At 43.7% G+C, this 20,028-nt stretch overlaps 2 protein-coding genes across 8 annotated transcripts; one reads left to right on the plus strand and one right to left on the minus strand.

Annotated features, from left to right (window-relative positions):
* Positions 1–1,611: 1,611 nt before the first annotated feature.
* On the minus strand, positions 1,612–12,740 carry APTX (aprataxin). 7 transcript variants are annotated; one of them, XM_033084840.1, is made up of 8 exons: positions 12,717–12,740; positions 10,941–11,077; positions 10,166–10,212; positions 7,627–7,938; positions 6,234–6,293; positions 3,208–3,434; positions 2,294–2,397; positions 1,612–1,991 (listed from the first exon to the last, which is right to left on the minus strand). In XM_033084840.1, exons 2-8 carry the CDS (start codon positions 11,068–11,070, stop codon positions 1,837–1,839), a joined length of 1,035 nt encoding a protein of 344 aa, XP_032940731.1. In that variant the 5' UTR covers positions 11,071–11,077; positions 12,717–12,740; the 3' UTR covers positions 1,612–1,836. The 7 variants fall into 7 exon arrangements, with proteins under 7 accessions (XP_032940731.1, XP_032940732.1, XP_032940728.1 ...); XM_033084841.2 differs by lacking the exon at positions 12,717–12,740 and adding an exon at positions 12,136–12,494; XM_033084837.1 differs by lacking the exon at positions 12,717–12,740 and adding an exon at positions 11,857–12,129.
* On the plus strand, positions 12,392–19,648 carry DNAJA1 (DnaJ heat shock protein family (Hsp40) member A1). The gene is made up of 8 exons (XM_033084834.2): positions 12,392–12,639; positions 12,746–12,923; positions 13,987–14,091; positions 14,192–14,419; positions 15,509–15,623; positions 17,551–17,666; positions 18,236–18,336; positions 19,049–19,648. The coding sequence occupies exons 1-8, from the start codon at positions 12,508–12,510 to the stop codon at positions 19,265–19,267; spliced, it is 1,194 nt and encodes a 397-aa protein (XP_032940725.1). The 5' UTR covers positions 12,392–12,507; the 3' UTR covers positions 19,268–19,648.
* The last annotated feature ends 380 nt before the right edge of the window (positions 19,649–20,028 follow it).

Genomic DNA, 20,028 nt, shown 5'->3' on the forward strand with positions numbered 1-20,028 from the left:
TTGTAATTTGAGGCATATTATTACTGATGTCAGCAACAGCTGAACTGTGGCTGGTGTTTAAAATTAGGCCAGCACCAACCCTTCAGCTTACTGTACCCCACTCTGGTGAAAGATGAATGGTTTAAGAAAAGATTTTGGACAGTAAGTCATAGGAGAACAATAAATACTTTAAATACACAGAAAAGTAGGAAATGGCAAGGTCTTGCAGAATAGTTTTGAAACAAGTAGAGAACAAACAGAAATCTTGAATAAGGTACTGGACACTGCATTTGGCAATGTTCCATATGTTTTACTGAAATTAATAAATCAGCTAAAATAGCATCCTTTAGATTAATTTAGCTTATTATAATGTGAAAACCACATCTCTAAAGCTTAGTTTACCCATCTCCAAATGAAGAATCCTATCTGCTGAACACACACAATAAATTCAAAATGCATTATACCTTTAAACTGAAGCAGGCAAAAGATTGTCCAATAGCTATTGAGCACGCAGATACTTAGACATCAGGTAAGTGTAGACTTAGATATTTTGAAAATATCTCAGCTACACTGCTTGGCTAGAACTGGGTGTGCTAGCTCTGTGGATTCACCCAGCACCCATCTCTGCACAAGCATGAAATAAACATGACCCTCTGTATGGATTGGGTTATTGCATACCAGGTTGAAAGAATACATTTTTGGGGACAGCTTTACAACAGAAACATCTTTGTTCTTTTCCAGCAACATCTATTTACTATTTGCCTCATTTGAGTGGGTACAGCAACATGCTGCTGCATGGGGGAATGGAAGGACACTCTCCCCACAGAATGTGTTATTGTTAGAAACAGCATTTTGCTTATATAGAAAAAGCTCTGTGCACTCTTTTGCTGGAAGCCATTTTATCCTCAAAGCTGGGCTTAGGATGAAGTTGAACTGTACAAACCTGATCTAAACTCAAGAGATTTTTATTAGTACTGTTCTGCTGCTTCAGGAAGTTCACATCTTGACAACAGTCAAATGATTAGAGGCTCACTAAAATCCTGATTGGAGAAACAGGGCGGGATTAAAGCACAGAATTTCTGTACCAACCGCAACATATGCGGACAAGCAACTGCAAACCTTGATAGTTTTATTACCCTGGGGAACAGTAAAGCTGGTCATTGTGTATTACACATGTATTCAATACAAAAACATTTAAATACATCCTTGTACCCAAAAGAGATTGTTTGCCCAACTTAGAGCCTGAGGAGTGGCTGTCCTGGCACCCTGGTGAGGGGCAAAGTGTACTCCACAGCTGAGGGGCAGTTCAGCAGCATTGAACTGTCAGGCCTTTCAGTGGCACAGCAAAGTGGGGATGATCAGCTGCTGCTCCTTCCCCTCCACTGACAGTATATTCTGTCAGCCACACCACAGCCTGCAACATTAACACATAGGATGAACTTCAGTGTAGGCAGAAACCATCAAGAGAAAGACCTCTGTATCATTTTCTTTCCTTTGCCAGCAGAAACCTAGACCTGGGCTTAGTTCAGCTTCTGAGTTAAATCCTTTCAACCAAGCAAAGCACTTCTCCCAGACTTCAGTTCACTTGCAGATTAGTGTGGCTCTACCACAATACAGCTGCAACCAAAAAGCTTCAATTTCAGAAGTCACTTTATTTATATTTTTAGTAGGGAAGAAAAAGAGGGCTTGGGTTTTTGTTGGAGTTATTACTAAATTAGCATGCTGGTGTTTCCAGGTTACTTTTCCCCACATTACATTTGTCATTCCAGTTAATAAACATACATTTCTGTTAACATTTTGTGGTCTTTGTGTTGGCTTGAAATCTGAAGACAGATTGAAAGATGATTTTTCGAAAAATCACTTTGGCCAATGTTTCCTAAGATGTTCCTTTAACTGTGGGATTGTGGACAGTTGTTGTTTACAGCGATGGCATCTGAGGGGAAGTTTGAGAAGTTCAGAGGTATGGTCTTTCACTATCACTTTTCCCTTGCTTCTTACCATCTCTATCACATCTGGGGATAAAAATAAAAAAGACCAAAGGCATTGAGACCAGGTGGCATCATGAAATACATGACACTGCAAATGTCTGTACACTGTTTTGCATGCACAGTCTGTCATTGCTGCATCCTAATTTAAACCAGCCACAGAATTTGTTGACTTTTACTCAGTGCTGCTCCCCAATATCTTAAATTAAATAAAAGCTTTCACTTACTGCAATAAAATGTACGACTTGCACATTTGTTTGGAAGAAAAGCCTGAAGCCAGAACCTACAAGCAGGATTATATGTTATGAAATACTTTTTCTAATCATTACCTTCAGAGTTTAAGAAGTAGTCTGTAGTAAAAGAATTCCAGTGCTTTTTGGTTTTGAGGGCTGGAGAATCAAAATCCTGGCTGATTACATGCAAATGCAGCTGACTGAAAAAAAAAATACAATGTAGATATAAGAGAAGAAGGTTAATGCTCGAAGTTGTTTTGCAGTTGTAACAGTTGCAAACATGATTCAGCAGTGTGCAGCCTTGTGGGTCAGTTCTGACTCTGTGACAGAAGAAATACAGCCTGTTCTGGAAGCACTGTCTCTTGCCAAGCATTTCACTTACAAACAATCAGGGTCACTAGTCTGCATATTTCATTGGCCCCTCACTGCAGTCTATATTCCTGCTAGTTTCCAAAGAGGCGGAGACAATAGTGTTAGCAAACCAAAGGTTTATTAAAGGTTTAATAATGAACCAAAGGTTAATTATTTGTAGAGTAATTGAATGGGATTTGATCAGTGCTCAAAAGCTTTCTTTAAGAACTGGAGAACAACTGACTGCAGTATCAACAGACACTTGGACATAAGATTCAAATCATTGCTCGGTGTTTGGCAGGACTTGACAGGTCTAGGAGTCAGCCTCTAATCCTACACACTGGTGCCCTGGGAGGAGGATACCCTAGCACCGGCAGCAGTGCTCTGTCCCTGGGGCTGGGCCACAGGCATCCATCCCACAGCCCCAGGCACCAACCTCTGCTAGAGAAGCCCAATAGGCATTTCCCACTGTGGGCAAGATGCCTGTGCATTAGGATCTACACAGCAGTGTGGGGTAAAGGACTACACACCAAGCTGTCTGTAGTGTTGAGAAGGATTGCCCATTCTTCAGCAATGCCAAATCTCCTCATAGATTTAGCCCCAAATCTGTGTAACTGGAAGACCAGCATGTCCACCACATGACTCGCTCTTGGTCTTACCTCATACTGGGAATAGCATGATAACCCAGTCTGAACTCCAGGCTCTCTCTGGCAGGGCATTGTTCAATCATTTTTTGCCCAACAGCATGCATATGTTCCAGGAGTTCAAGATGGTCCCTGGTGACTGACTTCAGGCTTGAAATGGGGTCCCATGGTAAGATAAGCCAGTGGTAACGAGCTTTGGGATATTTATCCTTGATGACTACAGTCTTTTCATCTTTGTAAACCTTGCAAAAAACAAAGTAACTCAATTACTTTCTGATTGAAAGTCAAATCTATTATTCCTATAAGCACTATATTTAACGGGAGAGATGCTACTCAACAAGAACTTTTGTTGGAATTAAGTTGCTCCAGGATAAGCACCCTCTTCCAGGGTGCTTATACCAGGTAGTATAGAGAAGTGTTTTAACATCCTTTTCCATATATTTTATTATAAAAGGAAGAAAGATTTCTAATCTTACTTTGCAGTAAGTTAACCATAGCTACAGGTGTATATGAACTCACCTGGACTGATATCCCAGTGAGGCCTAAGGAACTCAATTTCTATCAGGCTACATTCAAGCTCTGCACTCACAAACAAAACCACTGTGCTCAATACAGAACATGTAGGAATACACTGGGCTGCAGATTTCTGGAGTGAAGCACAAATCTCAGATGTGTTACCAGCATGTGCTGCAGACCTCCACCAGCATTACAAAGACAAAAGTATTCAAGTTTGGGCTATTACAGTTCATCTACCTAGTGTGCTGCTTTGTGAGATCACTCACAATGAGGAGAACAGTTTCTGTCTACCTTGTCCTTCTTCCTGTTTTCATTTTGTTTTGCCTTTTGCAACAATTCAATGCAGCTAAGGAACAAATAGGGTTGGGAAGCTTGTGAACAACAGTGGGAGAACCGATCAATAAAAAGCTGCCAGGTTGTGTCTCTGGTCTCTTAGCAGCACACCTGCTGATGAGAGATGGATGATGTCTTTGTTGCCTTTGCTAATTATTATTGTATGTTTATATACAGATCAGTCTTATTCTACAGGAAGGCAGATTAAATTTCTATCAGTACACAAATCATAGGACTGATTCTTTCAGCCACAAGATATTTTATACACACATATTAGTGTCTGCTCCTGCCACCAGTAGGAATAGGATCTCTTTCAAGTATTTTCAGAAAAAAAAGTATTGCCATTTAATATTAGATTAAAAAGAAAATATAGGAGTTCTATTGTTTGTGTATTCAGACTGAAACTAAAACTAATAAACTTAACCTTCACTCATAAACAGTTATTTGTGTCTAACATTAAAAGAACAGTTTTCAAACCTGCTTACATTTTGGGTTAAGAAAGCCCTGTTTAGCTAGAATGCTGCTTCACAGATAAAAATTAAGCTTCATGTTTAAAAAGTAAAAAAGAATTTCCATAGTTTTATCATCTCCTATAGACAGATTCATTTGAAAGTCCTGGAAATTCTAGGACAATGGGTATCCAGTTCTCCTCTAAATCTAGCAGTTCAACACTTCACACTTCAATTTAAAAAAAAAATCCATCAAGAAATAGGAGCCTTCTGTTTAGCTAAGTGAGGAACTGGCTCATGGATCAGGCACAGAAGGTTACAGTAAATGGGTGACATCAGACTGGTGACCTGTCACTGGTGGGGTTCCACAGGGCTCCATCCTCAGCCCTGTGCTCTTCAGCATCTTCATAAATGACCTGGACACAGGACTGGAAGGAATAGAAAACAAATTTGCTAATGACACTAAACGGGGAGGAACTGTCAACTCCCTTGAAGGCAGGAAGGCCCTGCAGAGAGACCTGGACAAATTAGAGGGCTGGGCAGAAGTTTAACAAGGGAAAGTGCCAGATTCTGCACCTGGGACAGGGCAACCCTGGACATACAGAGAGACTGGGGAGCAAGAAACTGGAGAGCAGCACCATGGAATGGGACCTGGGGGTCCTGGTCCATGGCAAGTTGAACATGAGTCAGCATTGCCCCGGCAGCCAGGAGGGCCACCCATGTCCAGGGGTGCAGCCAGGCAAAGGAAGGGATTGTCCTGCTCTGCACTGGGGCAGCATCACCTCGAGTGCTGGGGGCAGTTTTGGGAAACACAATAGAAGATATAAAGCTCTTAGAAAGTGTCCAAAAGAGGGCTAAGAAGATGGTGAAGGGCCTTGAAAGGAATCCATATGAGGAATAGTGAGGTCACTTGGTCTGTTCAGCCTGGAGGAAACAAAGGGAGATCTCACTGCAGTTACAACTTTCTTGTGAGAGGACAAGAAGTAGCAGGCACTGATCACTCTCATGACCAGTGACAGGACTTGAGGAAATGGTCTGGTGGCTAGGCACTGGAACAGGCTCCCCAAGGAAGTTGTCATGGCACCAGGTCTGTCAAGAGCTCAAGAAGTGCTCTCAGGTACATGGTGTGATTTCTGTTCTGTCAGGGGATGTTCTGTGCAGAGCTGAGTTGGATTCAATGATCCTGAAGAGTCCCTTCCAATTCAACATACACTATGACTCTAAATTATTTTCAGCCTGACAATGCTCATCACCTGAAGGGGCCCAATGAGGCCAGGGCTCAGAACCTGTCATCTGACATAAAGGTGTGAAAGTTAAGAATTTGCTAGAAACTAGGTAATTAGTACACTAAGAAACAAGACAGTGCTGACTGCCGGAGAATGGGAACCTCTGTGGCTTGCTCATCTTTAAATCATAACCCCATTTTAGTTGGTTTCCCTGAGGAAACAAAGCAACTGCACAGCTCACCTGCGCTCCCATCAACCTTTTTGAAAGCTATTGGCCAAATCTCACAATACAGAGAGCTCAAAGATAATTAAGACAATGACACTGCAAAATCAGTACAGTAGAGACTCCCAAGTTAATGTTACTACAGAGAAAGATGCAAGTACATTTCAGCCCTTATGCAGGACTCCACTGATTAACCAGGTTGTTAAAGCAAATTGCAGAAGGAAGAAGAAAAGCTCATTTAACTCTGCTAGACAGGATCTACTGCAAAGTACAAGTATAGTATACTGCTCTCACCTGCATTTTTGGATCTTGCATGGAGCTCTTTAGACCCTGACTCCAGTGTCCCAAATGTTCCTATAGCACAGAATGAGGAAAACAAATTGTAAGACAATTAAGAGTCCAATTATGTTTTTAAAAGATTCAGTTAAATGCATTTATTAGTATGCAGTAGTACAGTAACAGCTGAATGACAGCTCAATTATTTCCCTTCTATAAAATACCAACACACCAGCCCCAGCTGCCCCCAAAAAGCTACTTTTGAAAACTTTTAACATGATACTGTGAAGATGGAAAGTTCAATCTTCCAAACATTGGAAATCTATCAACAAGAAGTTATAAATGTGTTTAAATCTAATAAATTGCCTGCACGTGTCATGGCACAAGGCCCTCTGCTTCAGGGATCACAAGAACTAAAGAAAGAACAAAGATCTCCACTAACTGTCCTATCTCCCAGTTATACTGCTCTTCACAGAACTTAGTAGTTGCAGTGGCCTGATCCCTAGATATATTGATTGTTTTACATTGTGCAGTGGCTTGTAGAGAAAACAGAAAGGCACAGGAAGATCAAGCCAACACAAGCTATTTCTTAACTTGGCTACTGAACATCTAATAGAAAGTGTGCCTTGAGTGCACCTTTTTCAAAACACATGTTTTAACTAATCAGCAATGATTTTCTTATAAATGAAGATATTCAACATTATTATAGTGCTGGCAGGGAAACAGTACAAGTCATCATCTCCCTGCTCATTCCAGAAATCTGGTGCTAATATAACTAGCCCAAGTCCAGGTGGTTAACTCACAGTAACCTGGGACTAAAATTTTGTCTTAAGCGGTTTCATTTCTGTGCCTTCTCCTCCAGTACTGCACTAGTTTCACAGGTCTTTTATTTTGTCCATGTCACAGGGCTTTTAAAAACACCCTTTCAAAGATTCTGGCTGGCAACACACTAATGTAAACATGGTTCTGCCATATGGAATGAACAAAGCAAGAGAAGAAAAAAATTCAACACAATTACAAACAAACTAACTAAAAAAATAAAAAGGCTCAGGTTGTTCTGTTCTCTGTTTGCTGGCTTTTAGATAACCACTCCAGAGCCAGGACAGTGTCCTTGGGTGACTCCAGACAAATGAGTTCACATGGACTGTCATTCTATCAGAAACCATAGGTTAAATCCTCATTTGCTACAGGCAAGCCCCCTCACATACACCTGACCCTCAGGTCAGGTTAGAATGGGATCCAAGTAACTTTCACAGGGTCTGGGTGATGTCAGGAGCACATAACACCTCTCATACTTGAGGATCTGTGCTCACCTGAGATGCCTGCCACCAGCAGAATCCACAAAAGACCTCCTCCTCATGGAGGAGACAACCCCACGAGAAACAGCACAAGTACTAATACCCACACTTGCCTTTTTGCTTGAAGTTCCCTCATGTGTAGATACACTGGTATTGCTTAGCTTGGGATTTGTAGAACTGCCTTGTGTATCCACCACCTCCAACTTCATTGTTTTTCTGGGCACAGGCTCTGTATCATCATTCTCACAAGAGTCCTCATGTAGTATTTTGTCTGCTTTTGGAACAGTTGTCCCAGACTCTTCGTCAAATTGCACCGTGTAGGGGTAAAGGTTATTCACAATATGCAGAATTTGGCCTGGCTTCATTTTCACCACTTCATCCTTGCCAATATTCACAAGATCAACACTAGTCGGGTTGACCCCTATCTTTGGTAGACAGAAAAAGGAAAAAATAGTAGAAAATTATGTTGTAAGTATAATCACCAACTTCTGCTCAGTTCTGCTGGAATACCACTATCCTGGAAAGCAAATGCATTTTGAATTCACTGCCCACACCAACCCCCTTTAGCAGACCAGGCAGTGCAGCACCATAGACATCTGCTTCTGTCCCAGTCTTGCAGTCACAGCTGTCAGCACACAACCTCCCAGCCTGATGTCACAGGGAGCCTGGGTCTGCAGCAGCTACAGTTACAGCATCACTTGGGCTATTTCCCTCACAAATTAGCAGCCTCTTAAACAACTAGTAACAGCAGTAACTATTTCTGAGGAGTAACAGTCATTTTAGTAAATTATTTTAGTGCAATCGCACAATGATGTAGGCAAGCTACAGTGCTTGCGTGACAGATGGATTTTGCCTCACCATGTGGGTGACCCTACAAAAGTTAAGAGTCTTCAGCAAAATGCTTTTGGTTAATGTTTATGCATGGAACAGGCTTTAGGAAATCAGCTCTCTCCTGTGACTGATGAAGTCAGTCAGAGAGTGCTTCATTGGCTTTGTCACTGCCATACCTGCATGCTTCACAAGATGGTACTATACCTCTCACTTGCTATTCACTGCAATGAAGCACACGCCTCATTCCAGCTAGGATCTCTTTAGTCTACTGCTCTGCAGCTTTGCTCAGGTCAAGGATGCTTCCCATCAGCAAATGAAGTACCAAACAACTGATCACTGGAACCTTGTGCCACACACCTCTCACCTGGGGAGCAATTCTTCAACAGGCAGAGAAAATACACTAGCATCCACCACCAGAAAGTACTCCCAGTTTTGAGATCAGTATTCAAATCATGACTAGGGGGAAAAACTGTCCAAGATATCTCTGCCAGATTCATCAGATACCACTGGGGTTGCCTGTGCTTAGTGGGCTCCAGAGTCACTTTGAGAGAAGATGCTATCCCTCAGTAGGTAGAACTGATCAGGCTGATGGTGTGGGCACACACACACAAACAGCAGCACCAGAGACCTTTCTCTTCATGTTATGACAAAGATACTGGGTCTCATAAGCGAGGGAGTAGGCCTGCCTCCATCCATCCGGTAACATGAGCACTCCTGCAGTGCTGTCTCACATCCCATCCCTTCCCATAAGTAACCACATCTCTGGCTCTATCAGCTCACCAACAAAAATCTCCTACAACTGCGCAGTACCATTAACACAAGAATTTCAACCTTAAACAAAGGGCTGCCTCAGCTTATGAAGTTTAACGATCAGGAGGAAGATAAGCAAGTTTAGTAGAAGTTCAAAGTCTCTCAAATGCAGCACCTGACAGAACTGGTTGAAGACTCACAACAGCATTCCCTGATGCTAGAAGTCTGGCTGTCTTAAACTGGAGCGTTATCTAGAAGGAATAGTGCAGTCTTTCACTGAGGTGCTGTAATGGTTGGCCCGAAGATTCCCCGATCTGCCTCACAATTGTCGTCAGAGACCTTGAAACGCTGGGACCCCTACCACTCACTTTGGGCAGGAGACCCCGAATCTGGCCAAGGTGGATGCTCGCCAAGGACTGTGTCAGGTGTGTGCTGTACTGTCACACTGCACTGCGTTCAGCCAGGTACAGGCTGAAGGAACCGTACTTTCTGCACCTGAGCAATAGGCCTCATATACAATAGTCCATAAATCTCCCCACCTTTTGGCCAGCGGCCACTCGCCTTAAAACGGACTATAAAATGACTACTTTCTGTAGAGACTGTCAGATTATTTTCTCCGCACGGATGGAAGACATCGACGAATGATCTTCTGAAGACGTCCCATCTATTGGTAGCTATTCCCCCCACTATCTCCCTCTCTATCCCCCTTTTTTTTTCCTTTGTTTCCCTATTCTCTCTCTCTCGTCTATTGTAAACTAAGCTGTTGGCACTCAACAAACTGCACTGCTGCTTGTTGCTGAACAAAATCTTAGCCCCTTCTCGTTTGTCTTTTGCACCCTGGGATAGAATGAACCATCATGAACACCGCTCAGGTTGTGCGGACCGCGAGAGATGCACAAAGAAAAAAGTTCACTTCTGAGGGCCACTTGCTGTAAACCTCCCCTGGTGATAAGAAAGCTTCAGGACCCTCAGGCCCAGTGATCAGAACCATCACTTGGATCATTTGTGGAGTTAAGAATGACTGTCCCAGTAAGTATCAGAAATACTGTAAATCCACACCTAAAAACATACCTGTTTAACTGTGACATATCCCTTGTTACAATCTGCTTTTAACTGAACTGGAAAAGAAAGAACAACGTGTCACAAGATAAAATAAATAAAAATAACTATACTGAACCACCCAGTGCAGAAAAAACTCCTCTTTTTGAAGAGTTGTTTCTTTCTGGAGCTGATCTTCGTGAATGTATGCCAAGAATATTTCTGCCTTGTCTCTTCTTTCCAGGACCACAGGTAAAACAGAGCCAACCAGTGTATGCACTGAGCCAAGGGTGGAATTACTTCAGAAGAAAGGTGGATTCTGTTGATGTCTTATACATATTTTTGAAGTTCTTACCAGTCTTCTGTGGCAATAAAGCATAGAGCAAGATTATGTCCAGAGGCACAGAAGATAAGGCAGGAAAGATGTGCAGTATTGTATAGGTGACAAGTATTTTCATATATTCTCCAAGATCATATTATTTTATGTATAAAATAACAAGCCATGCTAAAAATCAGTTGGTGGAATACCAGGGAGAAGAAGTGCTGCTCACAAAGCAGGGATACAGGCAGTGAAACACAATTGTGGGCCTGGGAACTCACATTAAGGTTCAATGCTTTAGTTTATGGAGTTGGACGTCCTGTCATTTGGTGTCTCTGGCTTTTTAGGCTCCAGAGATCTTCTTAAGAGCTTATAAAAAGGCTTGATGACTTCAAGAACCAGGCAACACTGCAGACCACACAGAGGAACCAAGCAAGCTCAGCTGCTGCTGCTGCGCATAGAAAGCAGATTTGAGCTAAATCATCTTACCTTGCTGCCGTGAACACTTCTTATCCGTTATCCCAGTCTCTGGGCCACGCCCAATCACCACAGCTTCCAAGTGGGGCAGTTTCACTCGCTGAGTGCATTCCTCTTTCCCCACGAGCCAGCAGACACGCATCACTGTGCTACAGAACAAAACAGACAGTGTGTTACCAACACACCACTTCCCGATGGGCCACCATCCTGTGGAACAGGGTCCATGAATTCCGCTGCCAGCCCATCCATTAGCTGAGCCTATTCTGCTCACTTGGTTAATGTTTCTGAAATTCAAGGCAATGCATGTCACCAGCAATTGCATTGTCTAAAAGCAGGTTCCTGTGGAAAGGGTAATCCTGTGTTCCTTCCTACACTACCATAGATTCTCACATCCATGAACCATATATTGGAAAAATCAACTGGATTGATAATTCCATCTGACAGAAGAGCCTAGCCACAAAGAAAACCTCAATTTGTTTCCCACTGAGAGTTCACCAAAGAGATTAACTTAACCACCAAAATAAGAGAGAGCAGCAGAAGACAAGAGGTGACAAGAGGGCCAGGATAGCTTCATCCACCAACAATCAACCACAGACCATGCTCTGAAACCTTCAGGTTTACGCTGATTTGATCCTGGACAGCAAAGATCCCTCACCCCCACCATGACCAGTGCTCAGTGCTGTTCCTCCCAGCTCTGTGGTGGTGAGCTCATCCGGTGGAAAGCAAGGCTCCGTCCTCAGTGTAGCACGGGTACCATCATGCACCCATCCCTATGGCACACCCACCTCTACAGTACACCACATCCCTATGGCACACCCATCCCTATGGCACACCCATCCCTATGGCACACCCTAATCCCCACGGCACACGCATCCCCGTGGGCCTGGTTCCCATGGCAACGCTATGGGGACGGACCCCACCCCCTTACCACGCGCGCGACGTTCGCGCCGCCCCCGCCGCAGCCAATCAGCTGCTGCAGCGCGTCTCCCACGTGACCAGGCAGGACTCGTGGCGCGTGGCCCGGAGCAGGCGCAGTAGGCCCGCGCAGACGGGGGTGGGTGCTGGGTCCTGACACAGGCGCAGTAGCGTGGAGCTGGCCGGACCGCCGGCTGGCCTGTGCGGCGGCAGAGCCAGGCCCGCGCAGGGTGAGGGGGGGAAAGGCCCGGAGCGGTATCGCGAAGGCGGCGGCCGGGCCGGCGTCCCGTACCCGGTGGAGCTCGGTACCTCCGAGGGCGGGAACCGCGCGGCGCGCAGGCGCGACGCGAGGCAGACGCTGGGCAGGGCGGGGCGGGAGCCACCGCCCGCGCTCTGCGGGGCGGGGCCTGCGCTCAATGCGGGTGGAGGAGGCGGGCGCTGATTGGCCAAGTGCCTCTCCCTCCCGAACAGCCATTGGTGGGCCGCTCGCCCGGGCCCGCCTCGCGGCGGGGCAGGACTTCCGGGGTGGGGCCGGCTGTTAAGCGGCGGGGCTGCAGGACCGGCCCGAAGTTTCCAGAAGAGTCGGGATCGGAGTGGTGGAGAGTGGGATCTGCACCCGCCGCCCGGGGGGCCTTCTGCCGGCACCTCCGCCACCGCCATCGCCATGGTAAAGGAGACCACCTACTACGACGTGCTGGGCGTGAAGCCCAACGCGTCCGCTGAGGAGCTGAAGAAGGCCTACCGCAAGCTCGCGCTCAAATACCACCCGGACAAGAACCCCAATGAGGGCGAGAAGGTCGGCGGGACGGGCGGGGCGGTGGGGCCGGGCGGGAAGGGGCCGGGCAGGGGTCCCGCCGTGGGTGCTGCAGGTACCTGAGTGCCGGTGTCTGTCCTTCCCGCAGTTCAAGCAGATCTCCCAAGCTTACGAAGTGCTGTCGGACCCGAAGAAGAGGGAGCTGTATGACCAAGGAGGCGAGCAAGCTATCAAGGAGGGCGGCTCTGGCGGCGGCTTCGGGTCTCCCATGGACATATTCGATATGTTCTTCGGCGGCGGAGGGAGGATGCAGAGGGAGAGGCGAGGTAACGTGTGGGCTGGGGTATCAGATTCTCTGAGGAGAATACCGTATGTGTAGGAATTCAAACAAAGTTAAACTAAAGTTGCAGGCTTAATCTGAAAATTTGAGAAAAGTGTTGTCCCTTAACGCCTGAAATCACAAGGAAGGGCTTTTGGTTGGTACGGTGGTAGTTTGGTCTCCTGTGCATCGTCTCCTGTTAATCGCTAACCAGATGTGTTTGGAGAACCTTTAGCTGAGTGTAAGCCCATCTGCTAATAGAATAGGAAATGGAAGGGTAAAGTAGCTTAAAATGGTTTGTTAATGAAGCTACTGTAAGTGTAGCTCTGAAAACAGCTACCTAAACAAGAGATTAAGCTCCATTTCGGTCTGTGAAACCTTTCTGTGTTCCTGCACTGTGCAGTGGAATAAAGTTGAAGTTGTACTAAAATGGGACCGAGAAGTTAAATTCCAGTTTAATCGGTTGGGAAAAACTTTGCTTGTGAAGAGCGGTGCTGACCCCACCACCTCTAAGTGCAGATCTGGTGAAAAAGGGAAGAAAAAATTTTTTGTATCAAAGTGTTACGAGTGTAAAAATACTTGTAACAACCCAGAGCTCAGCATCTTCTGCAAAACGAAGCCTACAGCAGCTGAAGTGCTAAGGAGTTCCTGAGGGTAAAAATGTAATTGCTCCTTTCTGGTTCCAGAAGGTTACCTGATGAGAGGAAGAAAGTGCTGAAGTGGAGATTCCAAATAGTTTCTCACTTGTTTGTAGGAGATCTGATTGGTGGCTTTGTTAAAACCAGAGTCCTGCATTGTAAAACTTACATGTCCGAGGTTCTGTATGTTCTGTTGTTGTTACTGTTTGTACTTTTCCAGAAGGTCTTTTTTGACTTTACAGAGTCAAAGTCATAACAACTGTTACTTAATATGACAGCAGCTGGGAAGGGGCCTTTGACCAATATCAGCAAAACAAGACAAAGCTCTGTTGAAAGAAAATGTTAAAGCCCAGAGTCTTGGTTTATTATGGCTTGGCAGGGAGATGTGCAGACTAAGCTTCAAAACACAAGTAAATCTGTGTTCTTTTACAGGTAAAAACGTGGTCCACCAGTTGTCAGTGAGTTTAGAAGATATGTACAATGGTGCAATGAGGAAACTTGCACTGCAGAAAAACGTTATCTGTGACAAATGTGAAGGTAATGTTGGAACTGAAACTAAACAGAAGATGTTTCTAAAGCTTTTGGAGATTTTTTTTCTGGTAGCACATAACCACCTATCTCCATTTTTTGTTCTCAGGTCGTGGTGGTAAGAAAGGTGCTGTAGAATGCTGCCCCAATTGCAGGGGAGCAGGCATGCAGGTCAGAATTCACCAGATCGGGCCAGGAATGGTGCAGCAGATCCAGTCTGTGTGTATGGAGTGTCAGGGGCATGGGGAGCGTATCAGCCCCAAGGACCGGTGTAAGAGCTGCAATGGCAGGAAAATTGTTAGAGAGAAGAAGATCCTAGAAGTTCACATTGACAAAGGTGAGGTGTCTTACTGAGGAGAAGTATTGCACTTGGATGTGCTGACTGACTTGCAGCACTAAACCAGAAGCCTTAGCAAATACGTGGTGTTGATTTGGTGAGTAACAGTGCTGAATAAATACACAGGAAAATTGCTTATTGCTGCTTTACAAAAAGTAGGTTTCTAGGGAAGGTCAGCCATCTCTTATGTTCACTTCTGAACTTCTGGCACATAACTAAAAATGAATTCTGAAACTGCATTATTGTAAGCAGAGAATTATTTTTCAGGTCCCTCTAAGCCCAGTTTGTGGTCAGGTAGCCTAATCATTTTTCACTGCCTGCAGCAAAACCCTGCAGACTGATCACTTCTGCTGTGTTTCAGTGTAAAGAGGAACCAGGTCTGCTATAGTGATAGGGTGCAGAGACAGTGCTGAGCCTCTCATGCTTAGAACTTGGGTGGCTGCACAGCCCTGACAGTGCCCAGGTCCTACTTCCTTGCCTGGCAAAATGCAACTCGATACACACCCTCAACATGATGGGTAAACATAATGGTGCTCAGTGACAAATGCCCCTCTGTTGAAGGGACTACCCAAAAGCTTGTGGGACAAGTCTCTGGAGTAGTGCAGCTTGGAAGACAGAGCAAGCTGACAAGTGCATGATTTTTACAGTCATGTAAAAGGTGATGATTACGACTTGCAACTGTTACATGTGTAAGCAGAGCTTAGGCAATGGCTGAATTTGACTAGTCAATTGCTCTTGAAATGCAGTTTGTACACAATGTTTGATTTATTTTTTGTATTTGTGTGTATAATGAAAACTGTTTTGATGATATTTCCCTTCAGGACTTTATATTGGTGGCTCTTTTGGCAGTACAGTTAAACATGATGGTCTTGAGACATAACACTGAATTCAGGTTAGCATCATTAAGGTCTGTTGAACAAGTGAGTGGATTTAAAAAAAAAAACAAAAACGAGTGCTTCAGGGAGGATCTTGATGTTCTTGCTTAAAGGTCCAGAGATACCTTGATCCCAGCTCATGCCTATAGAAGTGTTTGTTATTGGTGCTTTTACCTTAAAAATAAGAAAAATGTGTATTTGTTTTCTGCAATAGGAATGAAGGATGGTCAGAAAATAACATTCCATGGTGAAGGGGACCAAGAGCCAGGTCTGGAGCCGGGGGATATTATCATTGTCTTGGATCAGAAAGACCATTCTGTATTTACAAGGTAAAGACACTTGAATTCTCTTATGTTATCTTCTGTGATGTTTTTCCACATGCTTCCTTGGTTACTACTCATCTTGTACGTACTGGAGTGTCAGGAGATAGGATCACATGACTGTCACTCAGCTGTGAGTTTGTCTCGGTGGTCAGAGGAACGCTGAGGTGGGGGAATTCTGGTGCAACTAGTCTGGCCACTTGTGTTCTAATACCATGAGATAATCTCCTGTGAACTTTGGCAGCAGAAGAGGATAGAAGGCAAACAAAAGCAGTTACAGTTAAGAGTTTACAAACCTTTAATTTTAGGAACTCATTGAAATAGTGATAATTTTAGTACTTTTGAATATTTGTGGCTGTTTTCTTACTCGCAGTTACTTAGCTGAGAAAATTACCATTTACTGTAGTCAACTGTTGTCTTGGCCTCGAGGCACAGAAAATTTGAAGCTTGTGTGATGTGTTTGTGCATCTTACTTAGGACAAGATTGCTCAGTATAGCATGCACCCTTGTGATCACACGTGGTTTCCTACACTTCATTTCCTGCCTGGCTGCTCTGGGCAGGATAATTGGTCCTGTCTAGTTTTTGTTGTGAAAGCAAAAGTGGCTTGAGTAGCACTGACCACAGCTCAACTATTTTGTGTTTCCAGAGAATATTGCTTGGTGTTACACGCATCCCTCTTTCCATGCTACTGTTTGTGGAATTAGTCTGCCCAGTATACTTTGGTCCAGTTAAAAATACCACTGATGATCTCACAGAAGTGTGTTGCATTTGTTACCTCACTGCTGTTGATCAGAGTAGTTACAAGGGAGTCAGTGGGTTTAGAGAAAGCACTTACTTGTTTCAACACCAACCCCACTGACCTTGGGCTTGCAGATAGGAGCAGTGAACCAAAGGTTCTTGAGAAACCTGCAGCTGGTCTGCCCGACTATCATGTATGGTGCTGAGCTCTTGAAGCTGGTGCCAGAATTCTTTGCCAAGGAAAACTGAGCTCAGAGGTTAATAATCACTTCTGTTTGCTTTGGATGAGCTTACTCAGCTGATTTTTCTTGACTTCCAGTGAAACCAGACACTGATTCAGATGTGCCACTGTTCTCATGGTTTCCTGGGACTTAAGTCACAATTCTACTTGATCATTTTTGTCTATCCTTCTGCCCACTGCCTTCATTTCTAGTGTCCTTCAATAACCCTTCATACTACTGGTCTTGTGGGGTTATGCTGAGGTCATGGTCTCACACAAGCGGGATGTTCCTCCTCTCCTGTCAGAGTCTAAAATTAGCTTTTCGTTCGAGTCCCCTGCCAGAGACCTTTTAAAAACAGGGTGCATGCTCTACATTCTTTGAATAAGACGAAGGATTTTGTAGCATTTGAACATGTAGACAATCACTAGCATTGCCATACTGAAGTCAGAACACAAAGTAATTAACACTATGTATTGTAGGTACTTCTTGGTACTTTCTGAAAGTACTTGTATCATTATCCAATGGCCATCACCTGTTCAAACTTCCCTGGTAATAAATCTTCAGAGTGTAACAGATTACCATAGTGCAAGCCAGTGCAATTAAGAAGGTATTTTAGCTACACAAAGAAATTAATTGTCCCAGTTTCGGTATTTCTGAGGGAGATTTTTATTTTTTTTTTTAATTGGGAAGGAGCAGTGAAGTGAAACTGGATGCAAGTGGGCCTTGCTGTATTTATTTCTTTTCAATAAACACTTCTAACACTTTAGATAGCCTGACTTGATTGTAACGGCTCTCAGACTAGTTATCATTCTAGTAATTGAGGAGCTTTATTAATATTTGTTATTCTTCGTTTAATTCCCTGGGCTTCTGTTATAATTACAGCTTATTATAATTTCCAAGTTAAGTATTGAAGTTGGGTATGCTCCTTTCACTGTTTCTCTCTCACTGTGACTGCTGTTGATTGATTCTGCCTTAGACGAGATGAAGATCTGCTTCTGTCTATGGATATTCAGCTGGTTGAAGCACTATGTGGCTTTCAAAAGCCTATCACAACCTTGGATAACAGAACTATTATTATTACCTCCCATCCTGGTAAGAGCTGGTTTGCTTACTGTTGAACTTCTAGCATAAAATGAATATAAATGGGAAATCTAAGGGAACAGAAGCACCCCATATTAATGTAAAAGGGATGCGTGCTGGTATCAAATTCTTTGCCCTAGTCTTTGCAGTACAAATCTTAAAATAAAAAAGAATTTTTGCATAGCAGTCAGCAGTAACTTTCTCTTTGCGTGACATAGTAACAGACCTTACCTCATGGACATACTTGCATACTGAGGATATCTCATGAGAATTGAAGGCCGTGGGTCTCTGAAAACCAGTTTTTCAGCCTTGGAAGCGATGGAGCACTTAATAAATTTGTAAGTATGCTTCCTTTGGGAAGCATAACAAGGTTACAGGAATGTAATGTAGATACCAATCTGCTTTCCTACTCAGATGTTACCAGGCAGTAAGTTCCTGTTAGAATACTACATGTTGGTGTTGCTGCCTAACCACAATGTAGAAAACTACATAAATATTGAAGGGAATTGTAACTAAAGCTGCTTCTGTTGCCTGCATGGATTCCTTCTTTTTTTGGTAATTTTGTTTGTTTGTTTTTTTAGGCCAGGTTGTTGAGCATGGGGCTATTAAGTGTGTGTTGAATGAAGGTATGCCGATTTATCGCAGACCATATGAAAAAGGACGTCTTATCATAGAATTCAGGGTAGGTGAATCAATTCAATTCTGTGGCATTTCAGGACTGAACATTGATCCAAAATTTAACCAATAAGCACTGCCTCAGTCAAGAAGAGATACCAATTATCAGATACTTGTTTTGGTATTTGTTCTTTACAATGGTGGGAACATGCAACCTGTCAGAATTACAGTCCAGAACAAAGAGAAAACTTCTGGAACACTGTGTGATCTAAGTATAGTTTCTGTTGGCCTGTTGGAAGGATGAATTCAGCTTCTGTGCTGGAGCAGAAGAGTAGGTTGGAAGATGCTGATTTTTTCCTCTGGGAAGAAGCTAATACTGGGAGCTATAGCAGCAGGCCCCATCTGCTACATCTTAGAATACATTTAACCATATCTCTAATGCTGACATTTTGTTTTTATATGTAGTTGAATATACTATTATAAATATGTAGTTGTATGTGCTGTTGTATTATATATATATACTTTGTTTTTGTGGTTGATTCCAGAGGGCAGCCTGAGACAGAAGAAAATTGTTGATTGAGTTGCCAGAGTTAGAAGCTAACTTCCTACAGGCATTAAAAAACAGCTTAGTGATGTTGATCATTTTTTTAAGCTCTGAATTTAAGTTACCTGTGATGACAGAGCTGATTTTGGGAGATCTTTAACCTGTTGATCTATTTGACCTATTTAAAAAACCAGTTCAGATAGACTTGAGTAACCCTAGTTTTTGTTGAATTCAGGTTATCTTCCCAGAGAGTGGCTTCCTCTCCTCTGATAAGCTCTCCTTACTCGAAAAACTGCTCCCTACAAGGCAGGAGATAGAAGAAACTGAGGAAATGGAACAGGTGGAATTAGTGGACTTTGATCCCTCTCAGAAGCGAAAACACCACTACAACGGAGAAGTGTATGAAGATGATGAGCATCAGCCTAGAGGTGGTGTTCAGTGCCAGACATCATAAATGGGCCAGTGAATAACTTGTGATGCTTGTTTTGTATGCAGTAGTGGATGAGTGAAGGACTACAAGCAGTTCACCCTCTCCTCCTGCTATTTGTTGTTCTATCCAGCCATAGTCATTTCAAAAAGCATAATGAAATAAACTAAGTAATTAAACTGACTTTGCAATTTGTATAAAGCTCCAGGATGCAAGTTGAAATGAAGTTGACTGCGCTTCACCTCTGCCTCTTGGTCCAGAAAACTCCCTTACCTGCTTGTCTTTTATTCCAAATCTTGTAATTCTTGTATGTGTGCAATTGCCCAGGCTTAAAATAAGATTCTGTGGTGTGCTTTTTAGGAATTCTAGATCTTATACTCTGTGAATAAAGTATGCAAATACTTACAATCCATGGTAAGATGTAGTTAAGCTTTGTACTAATTAAGATAATAATGTTTGGGCTTCTACTGGTGTTTGTTAAATAGGGACTGGCTCTGATGCACTCACTTGGTGGATGAGGCTGACACAGATGTGATCAATCTTCACAGGCCCGTTAAAGTAATAAGATCCTCAAGCTCTCCACGCTATTCCATATGAGGTCAGGTAGTCCTTTCCTGTGCCAGCATTGGTCCTGACCCCCGAGCTAGGTGTGGAACTTGCTTTGTTTCATCAGTGCCTCCTGTTTGGCTGCCTGTGGAGCCAGTGGTTGCTTGGAGCTGCCTTGGCATTAGTAAAATCCTCTGGGCTTTGGCAGTACGCAGGTGACTTGGAACGTCAGACTGCTGCTA

This window comes from Catharus ustulatus, chromosome Z (genome assembly GCF_009819885.2).
Source record: "Catharus ustulatus isolate bCatUst1 chromosome Z, bCatUst1.pri.v2, whole genome shotgun sequence".
Classification (NCBI taxonomy): domain Eukaryota; kingdom Metazoa; phylum Chordata; class Aves; order Passeriformes; family Turdidae; genus Catharus; species Catharus ustulatus.